Here is a 27,590-nt window from a genome sequence, read left to right as displayed (position 1 = left end):
TAACATAGTAATGGGTAATTTTCAGGAATGACGACTTAGAGCGTTGATTGATTCTGCACTATTAGATGCCATGAAACTATATCTTGCTCCAAGTTGATGTACTCTTGACAATCTTTCAAACCCGACATCTTCTAGTGTTTGAGCACATTGAAGCAAAACACGTCTTAAACAATTTATATGCTTATTAAAATCCACTTCCCGATAAGCTTTTACAGCCTTTCAGTATGTCCATTTGTGATTTTTTATACCATCAGACCTTGATTTTAGATTTTTGTACAAATGAACACCACAAAGTCCATAAAAAACATATGGGAAACACTTTCTAACATGGTTGTTAATTGAGTTTTCCCTATCGGATATGATTGTCAGATTATTAATAGGACCTATGCAATCCCTAAGATGCCCCATAAACCATGTCTATGAATCAGAGGTTTCAGGTTTTCCAACCCCGTAAGCTATTGGCATTATCCCATTGTTAGCATCCATGGCTACTGCTAATAAGTTTACTCCAAGGTATCGACCTTTCAAATGTGCTCCGTCAACTATAATAACTGGACGCATGCAAGTAATAAACGAACGAATCTACAAAATAATATACACAAGAAATATAATCATTTAAATGTGAAATGCATATAACTAACAAAAATGAGTCAACAAAATTATATTGATTTACTAACCGCAACACCAATGGCGAAAAACAGCAACTCAAAACGTCCATCTCTATCTGTTTTGATATGAGTTACCGACCCATGATTTTTCAGCTTTAAATTATGACAATAAGCCGGCAGTTGGGCAAATGATGCTTCTGGCGACCCCCTCAACAATTTCAAGGCATAACATTTGGCTCTCCAAGCTTGAGAATATGAGATACTAATCTTGAACCAAGCATTCATGCCAGTCATAATTTCATGTCCCCGATATACCATGCCATTCAAAAACATTACCTCAGCCAGAAAACCACCCAACACCTTTTTGTTTGCTTGTCTATGGTGAGGAAAAACTTGAGTTCTTGAACATGTATGTTTATCAATAAAAGTCCTAACTTGAAACATTTTGTAATCTTTTATCCTCTTTGCAATCATACGCCACGTACAGTTTTTGTCAATCATACACTTTGTTTCGAAATGATCTTTGCTTGATTTGTTAACTTTTAGTTGATGGCCATCTTCCACACATTTCGTATACAAAGCTATCTTCAAGTCTTCCTTTGTATCAAAACAATCATCTTTCTTAATACGAATAACTTTTGTGTAACAATCAACTGTTATCTTTACCAACTCTTCTTCCGGTATCTGAAGTAATTCTGACATATTCCAGTTATACTCCCGTGGCATTTTCTTCTTTTTCTTTTCTTCGGAGACTTCTTCTTCTTCTTTTTCTTCTTCAAGGTTATATGAATTACATAATGGATGTTCAACATGTTCATTCACAACCGTAACTTCCTCCTCATTATCATCAACAACATCTTCTTCGGCAGTGGTTGTTTCATCATAAAAATTCGGGTATTGACCAATATCAAAATTATTACACGCAGGGGTCTGTTTCTTCTTCTGAAACATCATCAAAATCCGAGTATTAACCAAGATCAAAGTCCGGGTATTGACCAAGATCAAATTTCAAATACTGACCAGTACTCACATTTTTTTTTCTACCGGCTCATTTTCGTCTATCTGGTCAATACGAAAACCGGAATTTGGTGCTGAAAGTTGATTGGGATTTAGATTAGGGAAAGGTTGTAGGTTGTGAGATTGTGTTTGGTATTGGAAATATGGTGAAACAAAATTTTCTTGGTGATGAAATTGTGGTTGAACCATTAAATTTTGAGGTTGATAACAACGCTGTACATTGTGAGCACCATAAACTGGGGCTGGAGAACTTAGTTGATTACTACCCGCTACTGACCCAATTTCACTACTTCTAGGTTCAACAACATACAATGTAACATCATCTTGCGAAACACTGATATAAGCAATGAATCGTTCAACATCTTCATTGTCGGTTAACAAATAAACTTTACATTTTCTCTGATAAGATAGCCTAAATCCACTTAGAGGCTCTAAATTCAATTTCTTTAAAACACGTAACATTAGAGTTTCATAAGTTAACTTTTTTAATGACAGTTTTAGTTGAAGATTCATGGGTAAATGCTTTATATATTGTAAAACAGTATTAACATTCTCCCATGACCCTCCAAAACACAAATCTATCCAAACATGATCAACATTAGATGATTTCATTCTACAAATTGTAAATTAATTTACTAAACAAACGAGCTATAAACTAGATATCATCACTAACTTAGAGAAAAATATACCTTTATTAAGTTGATAGTTGATAATTTGGGAGAGAAATCATTGAAAAATTATATAGAAATAAAATTATGTAAAAAAATTAGAGATGGGGAAGGATGTCGTTGGATATAGGAACGGATTTCGCCGGAGAGAGTGAGAGATGGAGATGGAATGGGTTACGATTTAGGGATTTAGGTTATGAGTTGTTGTTGCTGTGTTTATATACCCAAAACATTTGTGTTGCGAAAATAAAAGTTGTTGCGAAATTAAAATTCGTGTTGCGAATTTGAAAATCGAGTTGCGAAAACAAAATTTGTGTTGCGAATTAGAAAATCTTGTTGTGAAAAGGAAACTTGTGTTCCGAAAAGAAATTCGAGTTGCGAATTCAGAAATCGAGTTGCGAATTTAAAATTCTGCGTTGCGAAAAAGAAATTCGCGTTGCGATTTCAGAAACTGAGTTTCGAATTTGGAAACTGTGTTACGAAATTGGAGTTCGTGTTGCGAATTTGTTGTTTATTTTCGCAAATCAAAAAAAAGTTTATTAAAATCATATATTATAAGACATTTTCGGTCACTGAAGTTATTTTCTCAAAATTAAATACATATGCACATCCATATATATGGAAAAGGGAATTACCCTAAATTTATGGTGACATGTCACGTTAACATTTCGTGTAATCTCTGTAGTTAACTAAAAGCTTCCTAATATGTTCCAACAAATTTTCTTCTTCTTTTTTTCATTATATAGAGTTATTACAAGTGTTAGTATATGTTTTAAAGACTTTAAACCGTTTGATAATCAACGTTTAAATACTCTATCGTTGTTGGTGTACAAACTTAGAACGTTTAAGAATAACAATCATTCATTAACGAAAAAAGATAGTTTGGTTCATACAATTATTCTTGTTATTTATAAATAAGTATATTGTAATATATAAATTAAGCTAATAATGATAGCACGTTCTTATATTGTAAATCAAAGCTTTGATCTTTCTTATTTTTTTCGGAAAAATCATTTCAAAAACAATTTAATTAATATTTAACTAAACAATTGTTTATTGTGAATTAAAGTCAAATGTGAATAAAAACTTATCATTAGTATATCAAATATGGATATATATTTTATAATTTCATAATTATAATATGAGAAAATGATAGAAGAGTAATAGCAACCTAGTAACGTTGACTTGACAAGAGTCGACCAGTCAAAGTCAATTGTGAGGATATTCTCATCATACATCATCACAAACCCTAACACCCCCTACTCTCCAAAAGCGAAAGGAAAACGCTCTATCTAATTTAAATTATCGAAATGGCCCTTTCTATCATCTTTTACACCAATTCCATTTGGTTGGGGGGGGGGGTTTTCAAAAATCAAAATCAATCTTCTTGTTTTCCTTCACACTCCTCAGATCTCAGCTTTGTCTCTCCCGTAACTCATTGCCTTACTCAAAATTCTCTCCTTTAGTTCTTAAATCTCTTCATTAATTATTTTTTCGATGTAAGCAAAATCTTCAAAATTCAATTCATTTTCGCACTTCGTTCCAATCTTTATAACCCCATTTCCAACAAATTCCTTCTCTTCTCTTCTCTTCTTGTTAAATCTGTAAATTTTTTCCCTCAAAATCTCATCTTTTCCTCTCTTTGTTCAATCTTTGAAATCTCATTTCTTCGAGAACCCATTTGTTTTTCTTTCTCACTTTTGAAAATGAGTAATTCTCAAACACCCAAATCAACAAGACCTTCAAAGGTTTCAACTTTACCTCCTCCTTCAAACCCTCTTAAACCCTCCTCAGTTTCATCCCACCTTGCAATGGTAGAGCTAAAGCAAAGGGTTTTAACCTCACTTTCCAAACTCTCTGATCGTGATACTTACCAAATTTCTGTTGATGATCTTGAAAAGACCATCCAATCTCTTTCCCCTGAGAACCTTCCCATGATACTCAATTGTCTCTTTGATTCTTCAAATGATCCAAAACAAGCTGTAAAGAAAGAATCTCTGAGGCTACTTTCAGTGCTATGTAATTGCCATGGTGAATTGGCAGCTTCCCATTTGACTAAAATCATTGCCCACATTGTTAAAAGGCTGAAAGATGCTGACTCTGGGGTGAGAGATGCTTGTTGCGAGTCGATAGGGGCGCTTTCAGCCCAGTATTTGAAAGGGGAGGAGTGGAGGGAATATGGTGGGATTGTTTGTAAAGCCATTGTTTGAAGCAATGGGAGAGCAGGACAAAGGGGTTCAATCTGGTGCAGCAACCTGTTTGGCTAAGGTGGTGGAATGCGCATCTGATCCTCCTTTGGCTGCTTTTCAGAAATTGTGTCCAAGGATCCGCAAGCTGTTGAATAATCAAAATTTTATGGCTAAGGCTTCTCTTTTGGCAGTAGTGACAAGTTTGTCACAGGTTTTTGTATTGCTGTTTTTTTTTTTTTTGCTTAATTCTAACCATGTATATTGTTCAATTCATGGGGATATTGATGATTAATATTGTTAGTTGTGTGGATGTTACTAAAATGAAAATCTTTTAGTTTCTTAATTGCTTTTTCTGTGCTTGTTTATCTGGTTGGTACTGCACCATTTTTTTCTTTTATATATATTTTGATCATGCGAACTAGGTAGCTACCTGAGGAATAGGCATAGAGAATTCCACAAATAAGAACAAATTGAAGTTCTGAAAAATTCTGCTGAACTTGTTGCAGGTGGGAGCAATTCCACCTCAAAGCATGGAAGCTTTGCTGCTAAGCATCCATGAATGCCTTGGGAGCACAGATTGGCCGACACGGTAGGCAGCTTTTGATGCTTTAAGTGCCTTGGCACTGCATTCAAGCAACTTGATTGCAGATAGTGCATCTTCGACAATAACTGTACTCGAGGGTTGCCGGTTTGATAGGGTAGCTTTCTGGAGCCATTTCTCTTCTGTATAATGCTTTCTTTAATGTATGGTTTATCAAGTTTTGATGCTCTTTTGGACATGACTTATCAAAGACCATCTACTTTTTTCTTCTTTTCATGAGCCTGGTCTTGACTTAGGTCTAACATCTATATCTTTCAGCATAGATTTGGTTTTTTCTTGTGGGAACTTGAAATAACTAGAATTCCTAGAGTTGATTGTGTGACAAAGTGTTTAGGGTTGATAAATGATGTGGGTTAGTGTTGGACGCATTCATGCTTCTAGGTTGATTTTGAAGGGACTTTTAGTTGGCACATTATGATTCTGGAAGACTAAGGCTGAGGTCATCTAAACGATGTTGCTTTTCTGCTTTTACCCTTCAATATCATCTCTCAAATGGTGCAGATATGATGAATGTACATTACTCAACGCTGCCTTCTGGAAACTTTATTCTGTTGTAACGGTTAATCATATGTTAAACAGATGAAACCTGTGAGAGATAGCATGACCGAAGCATTGCAAATATGGAAGAAAATTGCAGGAGAAGGGGAAGTGGGAGCTGCAGATGACCAGAAAGCCTCGTCTCGTGGTAAGCATGTTAGTTATGTGCTTTTAAGTTTTATGGGTAGTCCTGATTTGTCAGACTATTTCTATAATTAGATTAAATTTGTTTCAATTAATGATGCAGATGGTGCCAATGCTCAATCAATTGAATCATCAGAAAAGAATGGCACTAAAATTCCAAGTGCAGTTGATAAAAAAACACTTACTTCAGATTCTGTTTCCGAAGGCAAAGGTGGAAGTATTATTGACAAAGCAGTTGTAATTTTAAAGAAGAAAGCACGTGCACTAACAGACAGAGAATTGAATTCTGAATTCTTTCAGAAAATTGAAACAAGGGGTTCTGATGATTTGCCGGTTGAAGTAGTTGTTCCTCATAGATATCTTAATTCTTCAAACTTGAAGAGTGAGGAAAAGTCCAAATCAAATGATGCAGGAGCAAAAAGGAGGTTGAGTGGTGTAGGAAACGGCCAGACAGATGATTTTCATGTATCTTCCAGCAGCAAAAACCGTAACATGGAGAGAGGAGCTGCTGGTATGCGGGATAAATGGCCTGAAGAGAAGGTAAATGGAAACGATCCAAGAAAAATGAAAACTGATGCTGATGACAGGATAGATGTAAATCAAAGAGGGCCATCTGGAAATCGTTCAGGTTTCTCGAAAGTGGATGGACAGTCTGAAGGGTCCTTTATTAGCAACAAAGGAAGTTGGTTGGCTATCCAGAGGCATTTAGCTCAGCTGGAGAGACAGCAAGGGCATCTCATGAACATGTTGCAGGTATTTCTCAGTTACACATTTATACTCACTTCCAAAAAGTGTTCTTATGATTAGTAAGATTCCTTGTTATGTTGCAGGATTTTATGGGTGGTTCTCATGATAGCATGATAACTTTGGAGAACAGAGTTAGGGATCTTGAGAGAATCGTTGAAGACATGGCTAGGGATTTGTCGATGTCAGCAGGCAGGAGAGGTGGTAACTTTACGTCAGCATTTGAAGGATCTTATAATAGACCTTTAGGGAAGTATAATGGTTTTTCTGACTATGGTTCCAAGTTCAATGGGCGAATTCCATTTGTTGAAAGATTTGCCCATCCTGATGGAATTGCCCCAAGTGTGAGGGGGAGGGGACCTTCTTGGAGATCTGAAATGCCTGATGATGGAGATTTCCTTGCATTTGGTGCTTCCAGAAATGGACAAGTTGTATCGAGAAGAGCCCCAGCTAGCAGTAACAGGGATAGTAGATCACCCAAATCGGAACATGAGAGTGATCAGTTTGGTGGCAGGAGAGGTTGGGATAAGGGTCCTGGGCCTGCGAGGGTCGGTGAAGGGCCTTCTGCTCGAAGTGTCTGGCAAGCATCAAAGGATGAAGCTACCTTGGAAGCAATTCGCGTAGCTGGGGAGGATGGTGTAACATCTAATTCAGGACGTGTTCCTGAATTGACTGCTGAAGCTGTTGGCGATGAAAACATTGGACCGGAGCGAGATCCTGTCTGGACTTCTTGGAGAAATGCAATGCATGCCCTTCAAGTAGATGATATGGATTCTGCCTATGCTGAAGTTCTCTCTACAGGGGATGACCTCTTGCTTATTAAGCTAATGGATAGATCAGGCCCTATGGTTGACCAGCTATCAAATGAGATAGCAAGCGAAGCTTTGCATGCTATTGTGCAATTTCTTATGGAGCAAGATTTGTTTGATATCTGTCTATCATGGATTCAACAGGTATGGGTTCTTCATCTTTGATCCTTTTTCTTCAAGCTGCTCTATTTAGACATTTTCTTTTGTAAATTCCCTATTAATTTCTATTTCTCCTGTAAATTTTTAGCTGATCGAAGTGGTGTTAGAAAACGGACCTGATGCATTGGGCATTCCCATGGAGTTGAAGAAAGAGCTTCTGTTGAATTTACACAAAGCAGCTTCCACGATGGATCCACCGGAGAATTGGGAAGGTGCAGCACCTGACCAGCTTCTATTACAATTGGCAGCGGCCTGGAAGATCGAGCTGCAACAGTTTGACAAGTAAATCTGCTGATTTTGGTTTTGGTAGTGTTGTGTTTGCAAACTTCATGATTTGTTACTTCGGTTCGGTAAGTCTTTTGTTTTTGGTTTTTTCACATGAAGTGAATGTTAAGTGAAAGGAAAAAGCATCAAATGGCTAGCGTGGAATGGTGCTACAAAATGTTGATTGGTTCTAAGCCAGCGTAGGCTACTTGTACGTTTTTGTATGTCATGTATGATAGTGGCCTCTGTCCTCTGATATAAGTGAAAACGTACTTATATTTTAGATATGCTGGGAATTGCCGATAAACTGAACATCCAATTCATTTTTGCTTTAATCATGCTCGAGTCTTTAACCATGAAGCAGAGGCTAAGATGCTTGAGTCTTTAATCATGCTGAAAGATGGCTTGAGTCTTTAACCATGATGTGAAATTTGATTGACTAACCTTTTTGTTTTGAACATATACACATGATCATTCATTGAACCGAAGAGTTGCAGAGGCATCTCAATCCAATAAAATATAGAGCCCTTGGGTCATTTTCAATCTATTCTTGAACGAGGAACGTGAATTATATGAAACTAAGTTGAGAAAATAAGTTTTTACATAATGTAACTATGATAGAAGCTGAGATATGCATTCCAAATAATATCTGTGCAAATTAGCCATGTTTAAAGTCATTTACATATGTGTACGTACACACCAATCTTCTATGTGAAAACACATACTCAATAGGTCGGCTACGGCAAGATTTTCTGTAGCTGTGCTTTGGTTGGGTTTCTTCCAAGCTTCTGTGCTGCTTTCAGCTCAGAAACTATTCTCTCAATCTTGAAAACAATCTTGAAAACCCGAGCTTCAAGTCTGGTAGCTATCATGTCCAATACATGAACTACGCAGAGGTGAACTGGTTTTTTCTTATAGGCTCGTTTGCCCAATTCCAATATGGTGAATATCACACAAATTACCGGAGCTGAAATGGATCAGCTTAATACATGCGCTGACGATACTCGGAGCAACACAGACCATGTCACTAGCTAAACTTGTGCTCCTCTACTTCACCCTTCAATCCTATGAAATCGCCGGTCCACGATGGTGGTGCCTCGAAGCCACTGACCATCTCAAGTTGGCACGTTGTCCCACGGCACTAGGGATTGTGTCCAAAGGATGCCCTGTTGTTTGACACTCGCTGCAGTGTCACAAAAGGGACTTGTGGGCTTTCTTTTCTCCATCTGTAATGGCAATGAATCTTCTCATTAACTATAAATAATCTCTAGTTAATGTTTTCAAAAAAAGTATCCAACAATGAATAATAATAAGCTCAAATATGTATATATCCCTCGGCATGTATTCATCATCAACCGATCAGGCACTACTTTTAACAAGCATATCCATCATCATTGGGATGCAAAACATTAAAGCCAAACATCATTGCTAACGAGGAAACCAGACCCCTTGCTACTGCAAAAACATTTAGCCTGGACTGATAGCACAATATCAAAAGATTAAACTAACAAAGAAGTGTTCAAGGATGAACAAAATACCAAGTTCAAGCAGAAAACTTATGCATCCCTCAATACATGTATTTATCGTCACACGATCATTGACCGATCAGTCTATTTTTAACAATGACTATCATCATCATCATCGGGACGCAAAATAGTAAAGTTAAAAGCCTAAAATTGTACCCATCCCAAGAACATCAGTTGTCAGAAGCATTTAATCCGAGCAAGAAAACATATATAACTATAAAGTGTTACAATAAAAGATTAGATGATCATCATAGGGATTATAGAATTGAGTACATAAAAGAACGAAAACCCATAAATAAAAACCATCATGGGAATCCCTCACGTCTCTCAGGCAATTATCATCAACAAAATCAGGCTACTTTTAACATGATAAATAGCCAGCGCCATCGGGATGCAAAAAAAGATTGAACTTCGAATTCACCAAAGAATAAAGAAGAGGAATTCCAAACTAAAAAAAGAACGAACATACATCGGATTTGGTGATTTCGTACTAAAAATTGGGGGGGGGGGGGGGATTACAGAACTCCGTGCCTGTTGCTGAACTCCTAGTTAATTTATAGGACGATATGACAACTTGAATTGCCTGGATAGTCCTTCATATAATATACTGTATGGTAAAATTACAATAAAGAAAACTTGAGATATTTTCTGAGACAACGAGCTGGTTTTGGGTTTTGAGCCCAAGAAAAAATGGTTTGCTTCCCAAATGGCAAAGGTCTTATAGAACAATATTTGCTTTTTGTCACAATGTGTTTAGCTCGGCTGAAATCCTCGGGCAAAAACACATACCATGGTTATAAAAAAAAAAACAATAATTTGGTTCTGGGTTTTGTTTTCTTTGCTGTCTTTTTAAATCTTAAGTGTTAAATCATGGATCTGGGTTGTCCGTGATGGTTGTGCTGATTCTTCCATTGATCCTGTACATCATGTTTTACAAGGTTCTTTAATTCCCCCTGTTTTTCTCCTCAATTCTCTTTTTCATTTATAATCGTGAACCTATGTACCAAAAACTGAATTATCAGAGCCACTTTTCGATCGTGTGACCTGTGGGTTATGGACCCACCATGCTTTCGCTGCGCCACTCTAATTTACAATGATGTATTTCTCTGGTCTAGAATAGAAATTAAGATCAAAGTGCTGCCCTTTTCCCAACTCAGTAACTCCAATCTCGCAATAAAAGGCTAAAGAAATTGATTGCACATATATGGCTGTGCTTAAGCGATAAAGTAGCGCTACATAGCCTGTAAGAGAAACCTTCTGGCAGAAACATAGGGAACAAATTATCTTACGTAAAACAACTTCGTCAGCTAAACTAGTCGAAGCACTAAGTGAGAAATTGAACTGAGAATGGACTCTATGCTCAGTACCATGAAGAGAATGACCATTTTACCAACTGAAACCATGAATAGGATATATACACACACATCAAACTATTTTGTCTAGGTACACTGGCTGCCAAGTCTTAAGTTTAGGGAGACGAGAGAATTTTGCTTGATTCGTAAGTCTTTTCTGCCAGACATTCAGAACCGATGAGATATGTTATCCAAACCTGACCAGACCTCACCGGTTCATCATCATCATCATTCCGGTGCCAGCTCCAAAAGGCATGGGTTGAATTCACTATCTTGAGCTCACCGTGACCAAAGCTCGCTTCACGGAAACTTACCACTCAGGTTTTGGGTGTACATACCTGTAAGTATATTTAATGAGAAAATTATATCACACTATGCTTTGCTTGAAGTTTAACTAATCATTCAAGGTAAGCTCAATTTTATGCTCAACATCGTTAGAACACACAAGATAAATGCATGCTGTTTGATTTGAACATCTGGAATCTAAATTTTAAGCAATTTGATCTATGCCACGGAACAAGACATACTTTTGAGCTAAACCTTCTCTATTGCCTCCATCTCCGATAGTAATATGAACAGCACCACAAGGATCTGATTTTCCCTTGTTAACACGTTTCTGTCAAGTAAAGAACAAGACATCATATATCCATCTAATAATAGTATGATACAAAACTAGAAACAGAGCTTAGGTAGTATTGACATACGGTGTCCCAGCGGTGTTGCATGCAATCAGCACACGAAAGGTCCCCGGGAAGCATATGTACATCATATTTGCATTTGTCAATGTGGTCTAACGTCGATTTAGTCCAGCCAGTTTGACCTAAATCCCTAGCCACAGCAAAAGTAACAAGAAATTGTCCAGGAGGGGTCTTGAGCTGAAATTCAGGACCTTGTCCACCACAACGATAGAAATAAACAGTATCGTGCTCCAGAGGCCCAATGACAGTGTGGTGTATCTTTCCAGAGCTATAAAATAGGTACTTATAAGAGGTGGTCTCTCCTTGAGACAAAATGTTTTTCCTTCCCCGCAAGTATAGCATGATGAGCCCATGTTACGGCAGCTCCAGATGAAAGGAGAATAGGGGTATTAAGAAAAGGGATTTCCCAAGGATCTAAAACCCCAATCCCTTTTGGGGGCCAAACACCTCCAATCTCTACCGTAGGTGCCAAAGAAGAATGAGAAGAAGCCCAAAAAAAACCAAAAAATAACATAATCTCTGATACGATAAACAGAATAAAACCATATCGAAGTCCTAATTGTACGACTTTGGTATGATGTCCTTCCAACGATTTTCTCCTGCCAATGACACATGTACCTGCAAAACTTATTAGTCAAGCACAACGCATTTCAACCAATTGCAACATGAAGGTCTCAACGGAATCAACAGAAAGTTAAATTGCCAAAAGAAAATTTTTGTATATACAAACACAGCAGTATTTACTAGTATTAAAATACAGTCATAACTCATAACAGTAAACACGGGTATTCATTTTCTCTTCATTGGCGAATTCCAACCTTCACTTCAAACGAAAAGACAGATCAAAAGTAAGATAGTAGTTCCGATAAGCAAATCATGTTGCGATCGATCACAGTTATGATGTAAGTATTATGATTTCTAACAAATCATTCATTTTGCTCTTTAGGAAGGAATAAGCTTGGGTTTGATCCATGAATGTGCAGCAGTAATACCTTACACCGGCATTTTTCAGTTTTAAATAATATTTCCTCAAAAAAATCAGGGAAGGTTCCAAACCATAATCACAGATACCTATCATGATAGATTGCTTAAATTTACAAATTTATCATGCAGGTCCAATCAACTTCAGAAACAACCAAATCCATCAGCTTAAATTTTAAGTTTCACAGGCAGCAGAAATAGAAAATCCATAAAATAAAATTGGCACTAAAACAGACAAAACTAAACGATCAAAATTAAAGCTACTTCAAGGTAAACCCATTTCTACAAACATAAAAATAATCACGAATACCCACTCAAACATAAACATCTATACGTAAAGAATTTTTTTTTCTTTCAAAAAAATGAACACAAGAAGGCAAAAATCAAGAAAGACCCATATCATATCAGATCAAGCTAAATAAATAAAAATATTGAACCTGACCAACAAAAACTATTAACAACAGAGAAACTAGACTGTTACAGATAAAATTTAGAAAGTTACCTGCTGAGGCACAGAAGGGTGCTTTGGGTTCCGTGGGAAATGCAAGGTTTTTCGAGGCTGAGGTCTAACGTAATCGGTTCTGACAGGTAATGAGATTGACAAAAGAACACTTAGCAGTATCGTAGAGATCATTGTTTTTGTTTTCATTTTTTCCTTTACAGAATCACTTCCCTTGTGAAACGCAGAACTGAAGGAGAAAAAGAAGTTCATCTTTGTTTCTTTGTCTTCACTTCATCCATCAATCAGGAGTCCATTTTTCAAAATGACTTTTATCCTTGTTAACTTGATGGTTTTGTGATAGGATAGTGGCACTCGTGCCCTATTCGAGGAATTCACCGTATTGGTTTTAGAATATTCTATTTATGTTTGTCTACGAAATAAGATTCTCGTTTATCTCCGTCATCTTTTTTCTATTCATGCAATAATGCAATGGCAAAATCCATCATGTGTTTAAATACCAGTTCGTTATTAAAATAGTGGTAGTTAGCGAGAATGGCACCCTCCAAAATCATGATATTCACAATAACTGTAATAATAATTGTTATGTCCATAATTTTAATAAACGTAACACAACAAAAAAAATAAAAAACGCAAGTAACATCGCAATTTAAATATCTGATGGTGAGGTGCGAGTAACATCGCAGTTTAAATCTCTGATGGTGATAACCTCACGGACATAGGAAGAAGAAAATGAAATCCAAGACAGTTAATATCTAGAAAGATAGGGCTCAGAATTGCATGTCAGAAACCATGGATGTTCATAAGAAAAGGAAGCCGCATGTATTTAACAAGAAACTAATGTTTCCCGGCATACTAAGTTATGACAGAGCTTCAAGTAACATGAAAGATAGCTTTTCTACATATCTATAAACTGGAAAGCTTTATTCTATTGAAACTGCTTTGATCCTAAAAGGTCAAAGGGAAATCTGATGCAGCCTATTGTAACTTTTAAGGTTAAACCTCCAGGGTAAGTCTAGCTCCTATACTTTTTTTAGGATTGAAAACATTTTGCACAGTATTCAATTCAATTAAAAACGCTCTACAATATTTGCGACATTCGAAACTCATGACTGCTTGTTGGAATCATGTCTTTCTTGATCTCTCGGTTTCTTCAGAACCAATGGCTGTCTGTTCGATATGAGATGCTTGGTTTTCCCTCATGTTCTCTTGAACAGCCTTGAAAAGAAGTGCAGCACATCAGTGTCTATGACGAACATCAAGGTGCATGATAGATTAGTTCGATATGGAATTAAAATTGAGTTTGGATTTATTATACCTGCAATAGCTCAGTCATCTTGCCAGTTCTGAAATTTTCCAAAGGTTTGAATACAGTAGGATGAGTAGGCTGTATGGCTTGTAGCGGTTCAATAGAGAGTGGCTGATCATCTTCCATTTTATGTCCGAAATATTTGACCGATGAATTACCATTTGACTTCCCGGTGATTGTGCAGGGACTTGAACCCTTTTCATGACTTCAGTTAATAGTTTCTCAAAAGGCATGTCAGTCATTGATTTAGGGTCTTTATCATGTAAACCCTCAGTTGGGAGTTGACCATATGGAACAGTTTCACTTTGCATGCCTTTTGGCACGTTGTAGTTATTACTTTGAGGTTGAGTAGGAAATATTTGGTTTCCAACCATTGGCATCGGGTTGACGGGATTTTCCTTTGCTGTATTGGCATCTCCAGACACTTGTTTGCCTTTACAGGCTGCCAAATGAGGAGGTTGGCTTAATTGTTGACTGGCAACTTTGCCATTCGAAAAACCGGCAGCAGGTTTTAACACAACAGGCACCACTGTGCCCCTGGACAATAGTGGAGAAACATACTGGGTTGCCCCCGACTGCATATGCTTGCTTTTTAAGGCTCCAGTATTCGAAGCCCGGGCACATGGCACCTGGTTGGAGAGAGCTGGTCCGTTGACTGGAAGAGCAGTTCCATTCCTCTCATGGGGGAAGGGAATCTCGTTTCTTCTAATCATTTGGAGATTTGGAGCCACGTCATTCTCCGCTGAAACAGGAACAAAATTCCCGGGCTTGAAAACCACACCCCTTAAAGTTGTGTCAGTGTCACCGACCCTAACGGTAAGCAAATATCCTGCATCAAATGCGGCATCGATAACACCACTAACAGCCTGACCAACCGTTATATCATTTGCATCATTGATTGGATTCATTTGTTGCGACTGATTGCCATTCACCCCTTCAAATCCAGGTGGGATACGGTTCGGGTTCTGATTCCATGGAGTCCGAGCATCCTGCCCCTCATGTAGAGTATATTTTGGATGTTTTCTCGGGCGACCACGTTTGGGCTTCAGCAGAAAATCTTCCGATGCATTAGGGTTATTCTCTTGGCTATTGTCTTGATTCATCATATTATACACAGAAAAGAAATCGCCTTATCCACAAATCTTATCACTGTTCCCTTCCTGTTCCTGGAAGACAAAAGGCCAGCTATAACTAACACAGGAAAAGGCAACATTTCAACTTCATAAACAGTCAAGAAAGAGTGCTGCCATCTCAACATCAGTGCAGATTCACATTAAGGCCAAAACTATTCCTCTTTACCAATTCTGCAGTCAACAATCAAGCATCTTAACTCTTACTAAAACGGCCGGTCGCAATCAAGTTTCTTACCAAAATAGGCCATGTGAATATCAATAATACTCATTGAATGAACCATAGCCACCATATATGTTTCGCTAATTACAAAGGGGAATGAAAGGCTAAGATTGCCTCTAATTTTTTTTCCCAGAATGGAAAAGATCTCTTCAAATTCTGATAACAAAATTTAAACATTAAATTCAAGAAGTTCTAAACTGTTCAAACAATTCGAGCCCGATTAACATACAAAACTAATAAAGCTCTCAAGCATCATTTTCCTTTTAACAGGAAAAAAACCCTCATCTCATGCATGCAATCTGTGAGATAATCTACACAATAATTTACTTATAAAATCACTCATAATTGAAAATTAATAAATAATAATAAAAGCAAAATTAAGCTCTAAGAGAAACTCCATTGAAACGTAATAAATAAAGATACCATAAATTACTATTAAGAAAAGCGAGAAGAGCAGACCTTTTCACAGCATTTTGTCAACTTCAATAATAAGGAAAAATCCTGCAACAAGCATAATAAATTAAAGATTAAAAGTCAATAAAACATGAAAAAAATCGAAAACCCAAGTAAGGAAGTAAACAGAACAGTCGAGAAATGAAAAAAGTTTACTAAACCCAAATAACTTAAAGAAAAAAATCCTTAAATTTCGTACAGAGTAACATGAAATTAGGGATTAAAAGAAAACAGCTGACCTTTTTTTTTTATGGCGTCTTACTTCTGTTCCTTTGGGTTTTTTGCTTTCTTAAGAAAAATTAAAACCTTCATTAAAGATAAATCATTTTTAAGGAAAAAAATCTGGCTTTTTTCTCATTAAATTTTGTTATTTTGGTAGCGAGGAAAGATAAAGTGACAGCTTATATGAGGCGACTTTCAAAAGGAGCAATGAAAAAGATGCCATCTGTACAGTACAGAATGTTAGTAATAAGGCTAATGATCGACACATTGGTTAAGAGGGTCCTTACAGGAGTTTGTTGGCAAAATTAGGAGTTATATACTAAAATATTACTTTTATAAAAAAATAAATAAATGTGATTATTTGAGTAATTGTTTCTGCACGATGTATATTATCCTAAGTTAAGAAAAAATTTAAAATATATTAATTTATAATCATTTTAAACTATTAAAAATATATCATCAAAAGAGTAATTTCTCAAGACTCGAATAACTCAAATGACTGAAAAGCCTAATTAAACTGATCCTTCCGTATGTTGAATAACACATTAGCTGAAAATAGACATTTACATGATTCACCATCTATGAACAATGTGGATCTTATAATTCAAGCTTTCTCTATTCAACCTTAACATAGTCCTTGTTTACATAATGTGCAACCATGCTCTTTGTCAACTGTAGTTATTGTTTGATGCAAGCCCTGTTAATCCTGTTGCAGGCCTTTGTACCTCCATGCTCAAGATGCTTCGGCATTCGATTCATCGTTATTGTTTGTTTCATACACCGTTTTGCAGGTGCTGGAGAAAATCCATAGTCACATTATCTGTCCAGGGAGCTCCAAAGGGTGCCTCATCACCGGCAACCCATCCTAAATGACCACCCTGGGGTGTTACTATCAACATGCAGTTCGGATTTCCATTGATATCTTCATATGGAGTTGCCTCAATGGGAGCAATCGGATCATTTGCAGCCTGCAGATCACCATTACTGAATCAAGGATTTTAAGAATAATAGATGCTGAAATCAATCTTTTTAACATTGGAACTTTTAAAACCGAATCGAATCACAGCATGAACTGCTCATAAAATTACCTGGATGCATAGCAAAGGAATCCGAACATGTTGCAAGACATGACAACTACATGAATTTGAGTAATATTCATCCACTGATTTGTATCCCAATGACACTGCAAGGTGTTAAGTTGGTCATCACACATATCTCATATTCGACACTCATCCAATCCGGAATTCGAAAAACATAGTTTCAACATACGGGGAAAAATACCTCGTGTTATTGCTTCATCATATTCACGTACGGTCCGAGGATTCAGACCCGCCAGGACATTATATTCATCATGTGCATCTTCAAACAGGGAAGCATGTCTATCATTGTAGAACAATTTCAGGTTATATTCTACTGGGAAAAAATGACATCTTCAATTTTTAATGCAAATAACAGTAACAGTGAGATGAATTTCACGTGTAATTACTTTGAAAAGGTTGTAGAAAGACCTCCCCTAAGTGCTCTGTCATAAATATTGTTGAAGCCCTTTCGGAGATTTTCATCCGCAATCACTAAATTGAAAGGATTGCATAATGATACAGCACCAGAGAGGGAGCATCTATGGTGCTCCTGCAAGCCAAATATTAAGAAACTTATACTCAAGACGCACTATGTTATTCCAACTCTTCGTTATATGCGTAGGATATAAGCTGGAACATAAAGAAAAACTAAGTTTCCTTACTCTTCCCAAGTAATTAACAAGGATATTCCCTCCAAGAGACCAACCGACACCGTAAATACTTGCTTTCGGGAACAAGGAGGATACATGATCTACAACATGACAAGTATCTTCTGTGAAAGAAGCTGTTTGGAGCTGCAAATCAGGGATAAAATTAAATATACATCGGCGTATTTTTAAAATCTTTATATGAATGAAATATATATATACCTGCGGAGTAGTAACAGGGCTATTAGAACATCCCCGGCTATTGAACACCACAACCCTCCAGCCTTTGTTCTTAGCTTTCACCAACATATGCTTCACGTATGAATCTTGACTCCCTCCAGTTAGGCCCGGCTGCAAACATGCTCCCACCAACCAAACAAGAAGGGTAGAATATTAAACCCTTAAATTTCACTACCTTTTCCTTCTTTTCAACAAATTGAAGAAAAGTGTATTTAGAACTGGTAGTATGGATTTATTCGGATATAATAAAAACAAACCAGTAAAATGAGGATTGGAGAGTCAGGAGGCAAGCTGCGGCAGTCTCCACTGACCCAATCCAAGGCTATAGTTCCGTTGTCTTTGGTCCGGAGACATTCACGGCGGTACTGAATGTCGGGGACGGTACGGAAGAAGGCGGCGAATATGGTCTCGAGATGGCAGTTCCAACCAATGATGGGGAAAGGCTTGTAAGCAAGGTGACTGGTTTTGAGAGCAGGGAGGAAACGCTCAGCTCCTCCGCCAGTGATTTCGAGTGGAGGGTGGTGATCTGGCATCGATGTTGTTGTTGTTGTTGTTGTTGCGGTTGTGGCACTGAAACAGAAGGTGGGTAGCGGCGTACGTTGGTGGTGGAAAAGGGTGGCTGATGGTGGTTTGGAGGTCAGTGACAAGGGTGATCTCGCCATTAAGGAGTCAAGTCTAGAAGTCTTCAGATTTTCTTTTGATAGATTATGAAGTTGTGGCTGTTAAGAGATGACGCAGATTTTTGTCTGAAATTCTTACATGATTTTGCTTCACGGAGAGTGGGAACACGGTACTTATTGATAGCATGATTTGAGGACCGTTTGTTTCGTCACGTTTTTCTTGCATCTCCAACACGGAATTTGGACATGACAATTGGGCGGTTTAAGGTTATGTCTACTTTTTATTTCTTAAATTTCCAATGTATGATTATTATCCTTAAAAATATCTGATTCGAACACATTGTATATCTTATAAAATTGATTGAGAGATTTTTTAATATATACTACCTTATAATCACTATTTGGTCAGTAAAAAAACTTTAAAGAACAAATTTTGTATGAGTTTTATCAAATCAAATCAATATTGTAATAAGGTTTATTTTTAAAATCTTTAATCATGTATTTGAATCTCAAGAGGTATTTTTTAAACTGTTTTTATTTAAATATGTGTGTATATATAAAACAATAACAATCTTAAGTCTTTAAAAAACGTACTAATATTTTTTAATTAAAATTTTTTTAATTATTTTTCAATTAAGATGATGCAGAGTTGACCCATCACATCAACCTAATCAGGGTTTTAACAAACGATGTATATTTTAGGATCAACTCTAATTATCTTTTTTGTAAGGTCAACTCTCCAGGATTAAAATTCGGGAATTTTCATAAATTCATAGATTATGGATTACCAATCTAAGATTGGCTAATCACATTTTCTATATTATACATGTTCACCATTATGCATAAAATAAGACCCACATGAACCCACGTAACCATTAAAAACCCCACAATTTATATGAATTAGAAGTACAAGGGAATAAACAAGAATGAAGTTATCAACAGCAGCCACAGTTGTATTGCTCATGCTCTTTGTTCTTGCACCTGGTAAGTGACATTCTAAATTTTTCTATGCTATTCTTATGTTTTTAAAATAACATAAATATAGTTTTTTTACTGAAAAAGAAAACACCAATATATAAAATACGAACTCGACTCAAACAAAGAGGAATCAATGGTGAATAAAATTGCAGGGATGGTGAAGGAAGTTAAGGCAGGAGTTACATACTCAACTAATTTCAACTGCAAAAACAAATGCCCAGATTGTCAAGGTTTGTGCACTTGTATCACCCATCAGTGTGTTTGCTTCAATCAAACTTATGCTTCGGAATCCGTCTTACCCTCGCTAAAAACCCAAGTTAAAGGCGGCTCTTAGAATTATTTGGCCTTGTAGTTTAACTATTAATGCCAAAATAAAGCAATGATGACACTTATAAATATTTTTCTACTCTTTTCTTCGCTAAATTCTATTTATTGTTTTATTTATATTGCCTCTAACCAAAACAAAAGTTGGGTACTTGTATGTGCCTATATAACCCCAAACCGACAGCAAACTGAACTAAAGAAATCGACTAACTGAATTATGTCAGTTAATTAAAGAACTCGGTCTTAACCGAGTTTTGCTCGCATTTAGAAGCCATAATATATATGGTAAATCGTTCTCCTATCCTATGTCAAATAAATTATTCAAAGCTCTGCTCAAGCATGAACCAGACGCATAAATTCATGACAAATTGCAGATTCTTGTCTCAAACATTATTATGTAAAAATGATATCACAAAGTTTACCCGGTGAACCCTGCCATGCAGCAATTTCAATTTTCTAGCTTTAACTGGAAATCAGACAAACTCTTAAGAGCTTAATTTCCTACCTTAACAACTTGTAACTCCCTGTCATCATGCCTTGAGTGTCGCGATGATTTCAATCTCGATCTTGGCATCCAATGGCAATGCTACTACCTGATATGTTGAACAAGCTGGTGCAGGTGAAGGGAAGTCTGCAACACAACCCATTTTCGGGGACTGAATTAAAATTTCTAGTTTCCATGATGTTGAGTTAGCATACAAAAAATATAGTGGACGATTTTGATAGGTCACAACTGTCTATGAAAGATTGATCGATCAACAAGTACACTCTGCGCATATAACTTTTGAACTTTATTTTGATGCAATTCTCAGATCAATATGCATGGCCTAGAACAAACTGATTGATTGTAAAGCCCAATGTATCATATGAAAATTCAAATGTCAAGTCTGCTGCACTTTATTAACTCAAACTTGAATTCCATGCTAAATCAATGATCTTGTTTCCCTTTATCAGTTTGTATATGAATACGAGATTTAGGACAAACTGATGAAACCGTATACAAACTATTTTGAACATAAAACATATTTTAACTTTACTATTGTACTCACATTTAGCGTAGATCTCATTTACTTTCTTGATGTCTTTCAAGTCAGCTAGCCTGCACAAAAGGAACCCCGAGAAACAATAAATATATTATTGACTTCGAGTTACCAAACCTTAATCAAACTAACAAACAGGAAGGGAATTGAAAAATCATACATAACTGTTGTCTTAACCACCGAGGAATAGTCAGCACCACTAGCTTTCTGTATTTCTCCCATATTTTTGAGTACCTACAGTATCACATTATAAAATTCAGCTACCAGCATGCCATTGGGTACAAAAAAATTTCATATAATAGTAAGATACCTGCTCGATTTGATCCTCTACACTGTCTGAGATGAACTTTCCAGACTAAAATAGAAAATCAATACACATGATCAGTACATTGGGCATATAACTGAAACCTAGAATCTATGTTACCTAGACTCTTCATTTTCCCTAAAATACCACCTTTCAGAATCCAACATTTTGTTACAAGCCCAAGTAACACAGTCTACGAACCTCAGGAATAAGACCGAGAACACCAGAGACAAACAGAAGATTATTGGCCTTGATGGCCTGAGAATATGGTCCCAAAGCTGCAGGAGCTTTGTCAGTTGCCACAGCCTCCTTAATCCCTACAATCAAAAGATAATCAAAACCTTGGGTGGCATCGTGCAAAACCTATATTCCTCCGACTCTTTATATTTTCTAAAGTATGCGTCCAAAGCACCCATGTTCTCGACGTATTTCTAGAAATGAGTATGCAAATATAACCCAACAAAGATCCTCCAAATACGTTAGAAGAAATTGAACACAATCGTAATTCAAACGTGCATAGTACTCATATCTCACATTCACATCTAGTCCGACTAACATAGACTGAAACTACACATTAAATAGGTGACATCCATTGGGTATTGTTTCGAATCATGGCATCTGGAAGCCATTGGGTATAGGTTCGAATCATGGCATCTGTAAACCATTGGGTATAGGTTCGAATCATGGCATCTGTAAACCATTGGGTATAGGTTCGAATCATGGCATCTGTAAGGTATAGGTTCGAATCATGGCATCTGTAAGGTATAGGTTCGAATCATGGCATCTGTAAACCCTTCCTTATCCTTAGGCTATCAAATACTTGACTTCCAAACACAATAAAGTTCATCGACTTGCAAGAAATCAAATACAAATTCCCCAATTTTCTCTTACCAAAACGACTAACAAGCAAACTATCAGTTAACCATCATAAATCCAAACCCAGATGTTTCATAAACCTGTTTTTTCCCTTTCACGTTCACTTGATTGAAAGTAGCACCTTTTAAGACTCGATTAAAGCTAAAATCCAAACCGATTCACCCATCAAAGAAAACTCAAAATCAAACAGTTTAAATAAACCCATTATTTAACTCATTGTGTTTGTTTCGTTACCGGGAGAAGTGGAGAGGCTTAAGCAAGCGAAAGGAGAGCGTTTCTTAAGGAAGATCGCCAAAAGGATGAACCGTCAGCGGCCCCTCCGACGGCGACTAATGGAGAGTGAGTGAGAAAAAATCCCATATCGATGGTAGGAGCATGAATCGACCTTAAACTACACCGAGCCATTACACCCGTTGTCTCTTTCTCTTGTTCTGTGTCTTCACTTTTTGGTCTTGTGAACTGAGCTTATTAATAAAGTTAAAACAAAATGAATCGGGGATATTCGTGTTTAGACTAGATTGCCCTTCGATTGGTGAAGCCTAACCTAAGATGATTAGGTTAAGCCCATGATTGTAAATTTCATAATTCGTACCACATGATTTTGTTTCGAGTGCGATGAAATTATTAGTGGTAATAAACTATTGTCTAGTTGTCAACACATATTTTTCGTCCTACTATGATTCAAACTCTTAAAAATATGATAGAATTTTAGGATTCAAACTCCTAAAAATAGGATAACATTTTGCTAGGATTCAAACTCCTAAAAATAGGATAGAATTCTACTAAGATTTAAATTCCTAAAGATAGGATCCACAAGCACTATAAATAGCCATTGTAACTCACCATTGTAACACACGATTTACACACAAAACATAGAGGAAAGCACGGGAAGATACAAAGGCAAAGCTATTGTAAAGGATTCGAAAAGGAAATAAAATGTAGCATTTTCTTTTTTATTTCTTTTGCATATGCACGTTATTGTTCTTGAGATTTGGTTCGAATAACCCAAAACGTGGGTTGTGCCGATGACCAAAATGGGTGGGGTTTCGAAGTTTCGAACCTAGATCTACCCCGAGGCTTATTTTTTAAAAATCGATTTGATTTTCGGTTAAAGGAGCGGAAGAGCTTTTTAAAAATCTATATTAGTCCATTTATTTATTATATGGATATTTTATTCATTTATTTTTATTATTCATGTTATATATATATATATATATATAATTATTTTTATTTATTTTTTACTATATTTTATATATATATATATATATATATATATATATATATATATTTCTTTAATATTTTACTTATAAGTTTAATATTACTATATATATATTGTAATTATCTTATTTAGTCATATATATCTTTTATACTTTTAATAGTTTATCTATATACCTATTATTAAATATATATTCTTAATTATTTTTATTTGATTATTTCTTTATTTATGTAATATATCTTATAACTTTATATATTTATATATTTTTATTATTTTCGTTTTTTATTCATTATTATACATTTATTTTTTTTAAAAAAAACCTTGTGTCCTTATCATTATTATTATTAAACATTATATTATATATTACTAACCTAGAGGACCCATTTTTTTGTCTTATTTCTTACTAAGCCCCCACTTTCGGTGAATTGGGAGGTATCTTTTTTATTTTTAAGTATTTGGTGTATATATAGCTTATTTATTTTATTAATACTTTGATATATATATATATATTTATATTTTTCCTTTTTTCAAATATTACTATATATAATTATTACTTTACTATTTTTTTTCTTATCTTACTTATTTATTTTATTTATTTTATTTTTCCCTTGTATCTTATTTGTTTTCTTTACCTTGTTTATCTAACACATTTCTCGATTTTTTTAAAGGATATTTTCAAATCAATCAAGGGTAAGTAATTAGGATCGAAACTTTACCTTTTAATTTAACTTGTTATTTTTCTTAATTAAGACAACTGGAAATTACGTAGTACTGAAAGGGCGGTTCAAGGGTGCTAATCCTTCCTTGACCGTAACCGACTCCCGAGCCCGACATATTTCTGGTAAGACGCAGATCAGGTAAGAAATAGGGTATCCGATCAACCCATTTATTTTTAAATAAATGATCGGTGGCGACTCCAATCCATATTTTTTAAGTCGAAGCCCAATTCCGGGGCACAACCGAAAGACGGTTGCAACAGCTTGGCGACTCCGCTAGGGACACAGGTAAGTGAGTCAGGCTAAGGTAATTTTCAGTTGTCTTTTTAATGAAAATGGTAAGTTTAAATTTTAAGGTAACATTTCGATCCTTATTACTTACTATTGATTATATTTTCGAGTAAATAGTTGTACTTACCATTTTTTAATGATTTCAGCCCTTAAAGATTTTTCATCCAAGGCTCTAAACCCGAGCTCCAAACCCTGCTTTAAGTGGGGGTGAAAGCGACGCCTTCGTGTGAATTTATTCACCGTGCGGGCCTAGCAAGTAGCCTTCGGGATACATATACCTTATGCCTTCGTGTGAATTTATTCTCCGTGTGGGCATAAGGGAATGTTTCCTCTCGAGTTTAACTTAGTCCACACAAACCTGTGATAGGTTTAGGACTAAGGTCTGGCAAGCCCAAGGGGGCACCGGCAAGGAGAACTCGGGTACCATTTTTTTAGAACCTAACCGGGAGACGATGGAGAATTAGAGCCCACCCCCCCAAAACCTCATTCCAACCTTAGGCTGATTTGATTTATTTCATGCATTACTTTCTGTTCAAAGCATGCGAACTAGACAAATATACGGTTAGGATTTGTTTGAGACTAGCATGCGGGATAGAGATCATGTCCGGGTAGGAATAATAAGCATGTGGGGTAGATATCATGTGGGGTAGGACTTTCATTTTTATGATAGTTTTTGATTATTTTTTTCACCTCACTAACTCTTTCATCTTTCTTTTTTTATTTTATTTTATTTTCATCACTTGCATCATAAAGAGGTCATTGATCCACTAAAACGTGTTTGTTAAAACTCGAATAATCTGAATCCATGGACAAAAGTGTTGTAATACAAGAGATTAAAAACCCCGAGGTACGACTATGGTCCGAGAAGACTCAGAAGGAAAATGGAGACAGTCTTCAAGGAAGCTATGTGTCAGAGCTAGTTAGCTACGCCTCTATCAGCCTAAAACAGAATAATGTGCAAGAACTTCGAGACATCTGAGATAATTGGAAGAATGATCAGAAACAGAAGTTCAGTCAGCGGTATGGTGACATTGCACTTTTGCTTCATGTTAAAACCGATGAGCCCTTAATCAGAGCCTTGGTTCAATTTTGGAACCTGGGATACAGTTGCTTCACTTTTAACCAGGAGGACATGGTACCTACCATCGAGGAGTATACTACACTATTGCACTGTGAAAGCATTAAACTGGAGCGAGCCTACATCAAACACATCAAGAGTCAGCCTTTCAAGAACGGACTGGCTAAGATTGTAGGAGTTGATGAAAAATGGGTGACTGATCGACTCCGAAACAAAGGTAACGGGCAAGGAATTGAGTGGATCCACATAAGGGAACTAATGAAGGACCAACCTGATGAATGGAAGACTATAGACCTTTTGCACTAGGTCTGTATGCTTGATCATCTTTTCGAAGGTTTTGGGATGCATTGACGCAGCCGTGGTGGAACTGTTTGAGCAACTTCCGAAACGAGTCAACCCAGCACCGACCATCTCAGCCGAGACCTTTTGGTCTCTCAACCATTGCCGAAGAGCTGGCGGAGGTAGATTCATTGGATGTGTTCAATTCCTTCAAGTCTGGATTCACATCCACTTCTGGAAGACTAATGGGGTTGCCTACTGTAGATTTAGCACTACGTATTCACCTTTGAGAGAGTTCATCACCATGACAGGACATGAAGGCGCTTTAAAAGAGAAATGGATGAAAGTATTCACTCATCTTCAGGACTGGGATATTACCTGGAGAGCCCCCTAGTTGTTCCTCAGTGATGTTCTTTTCAAGTGTGGGAATTCTGACACTATGACCCTATTTAGACTTTGAGGTGCAGTTGGGTATGCTCCGTTGTTGGCACTTAGACAGTATGTGGCACATCAGTTTGTCCCAGCAACATATGGATTATCTATATCAGAGTTTATGTATCACGGTGACAGTTATAAGAAGATGATCAAAGAAGCAGTCGAGTCATGGAAGAAAATATCTCAGATAGATGTCTAGAAGATTTAGTCCGAACATACCTTTTATTGTTTTTATGTCTCTTACAAGATAAAACATTTTTGTCTGAATAAGGATTATTTATAATAATGGACACTTTTCTGGATCAATGCCTCGAACATTTCATGCATTCTTGCATTTTGCATTTTTGCCTTTTTGCATTTTCATCTACATTTTAAGCATTTTCACAAACATGAAATTAAGTCGTGAAGGGCTCGATGAAGCAAATTTAACCACATGGAAGCAAGATTGTAATAGTAGGAGCCTGATCAGCTGATTTTAGGACAAAGCTTGCCAGGATGATCTAAGAAAAGAATCCCCATATCCTAAGGGCCACGATGTTGAAGCTGCTAGCTGTTACCACGTAAGAAGCCCCAAATATTCCTCTGAAACCTGTAAGGCGCTTGCCGAAGAATGGGGCATGGCATATACCATTTGCACTTAGAGGATTGTTTTGTTTGAACACGTCTTTGATCTTTCGCTTAATCTGTTAAACGATTGAATTTATGCTACTTTCTAAGGTGGAGCAATTGAACAAATTTTAATCTTTAGTTCTTCGAATATTAAATGAATTAAGGATTCTTTTAATTCTTCAAGAATTATAGATTTTTGACATATGACAAGATTAGACCTTTCTTATCCTGTCTCAAACCCCCAAAATGAAATACCTTGATCAAAAAGACCAAATTTTGACATTATCTCCCTTTGAAATTCTTGAACATTGCCTTTACCTTTATGATACACCCATACATTTCTTTGAGTCAATAAGATCACACCACTGTCTTTTTAGACTCAAAGTTAACATTTTTTTTACCATTAAAACCCAAGACATTGAGTTGTTCATTTGAACAGAAGCATTCTTCTAAATTGGGGCAACTCGCGGGGAGCCTGAACATTGAGACATGTTGGGAGCAAGGAGCAACAAAAAACAATTCATTCGAAATAATCCTATCATGCATTAATTACACTGTTTTCATGTGAATAGAATTAATCTTGCAAATCTATCCCCCTGGGGATACCTCTTTTGTGAGGACTTCCATGTATGAAATGATGAACGGCTTTCTTTCTTTATCCCTTCACAACAGGAGAAAAAATATATCCATTGTGTCCCCTTTTGAGCCTATAATATTTTTCTTCTGATTCAACCCTAACCAAAGATCACCCTCCACACTGGGGG

The 27,590-nt window shown here is 36.5% G+C and overlaps 2 protein-coding genes, 1 non-coding gene and 3 pseudogenes across 3 annotated transcripts; 1 reads left to right on the top strand and 5 right to left on the bottom strand.

Moving 5' to 3' along the window:
* The first annotated feature begins 3,891 nt into the window (after positions 1-3,891).
* LOC120141635 lies at positions 3,892-8,007 on the top strand (annotated as a pseudogene).
* A 1,061-nt stretch (positions 8,008-9,068) lies between these two features.
* Positions 9,069-9,142, bottom strand: LOC120141671. Its single transcript, XR_005517788.1, has one exon. It is a non-coding gene; the product is annotated as a small nucleolar RNA R21 (small nucleolar RNA).
* A 1,592-nt stretch (positions 9,143-10,734) lies between these two features.
* Positions 10,735-11,658, bottom strand: LOC120141641 (annotated as a pseudogene).
* Positions 11,659-13,554: 1,896 nt separating this feature from the next.
* On the bottom strand, positions 13,555-16,205 carry LOC120141562. The gene is made up of 4 exons (XM_039156394.1): positions 16,112-16,205; positions 15,879-15,920; positions 14,076-15,232; positions 13,555-13,975 (listed from the first exon to the last, which is right to left on the bottom strand). The coding sequence occupies exon 3, from the start codon at positions 15,170-15,172 to the stop codon at positions 14,090-14,092; it is 1,083 nt and encodes a 360-aa protein (XP_039012325.1). The 5' UTR covers positions 15,173-15,232; positions 15,879-15,920; positions 16,112-16,205; the 3' UTR covers positions 13,555-13,975; positions 14,076-14,089.
* Positions 16,206-16,689: 484 nt separating this feature from the next.
* Positions 16,690-18,833, bottom strand: LOC120141580 (embryogenesis-associated protein EMB8-like). The gene is made up of 7 exons (XM_039156404.1): positions 18,318-18,833; positions 18,043-18,171; positions 17,836-17,967; positions 17,581-17,723; positions 17,376-17,473; positions 17,183-17,277; positions 16,690-17,062 (listed from the first exon to the last, which is right to left on the bottom strand). Exons 1-7 carry the CDS (start codon positions 18,720-18,722, stop codon positions 16,868-16,870), a joined length of 1,197 nt encoding a protein of 398 aa, XP_039012335.1. The 5' UTR covers positions 18,723-18,833; the 3' UTR covers positions 16,690-16,867.
* Positions 18,834-20,301: 1,468 nt separating this feature from the next.
* Positions 20,302-22,624, bottom strand: LOC120141544 (annotated as a pseudogene).
* Positions 22,625-27,590: the final 4,966 nt, after the last annotated feature.

Source organism: Hibiscus syriacus, unplaced genomic scaffold, assembly GCF_006381635.1.
Source record: "Hibiscus syriacus cultivar Baekdansim isolate YM2019G1 unplaced genomic scaffold, ASM638163v2 tig00110812_pilon, whole genome shotgun sequence".
Taxonomy (NCBI): domain Eukaryota; kingdom Viridiplantae; phylum Streptophyta; class Magnoliopsida; order Malvales; family Malvaceae; genus Hibiscus; species Hibiscus syriacus.
Note: the sequence above shows the minus strand (reverse complement) of the source record. Positions and strands in the feature narration are given on the sequence as shown.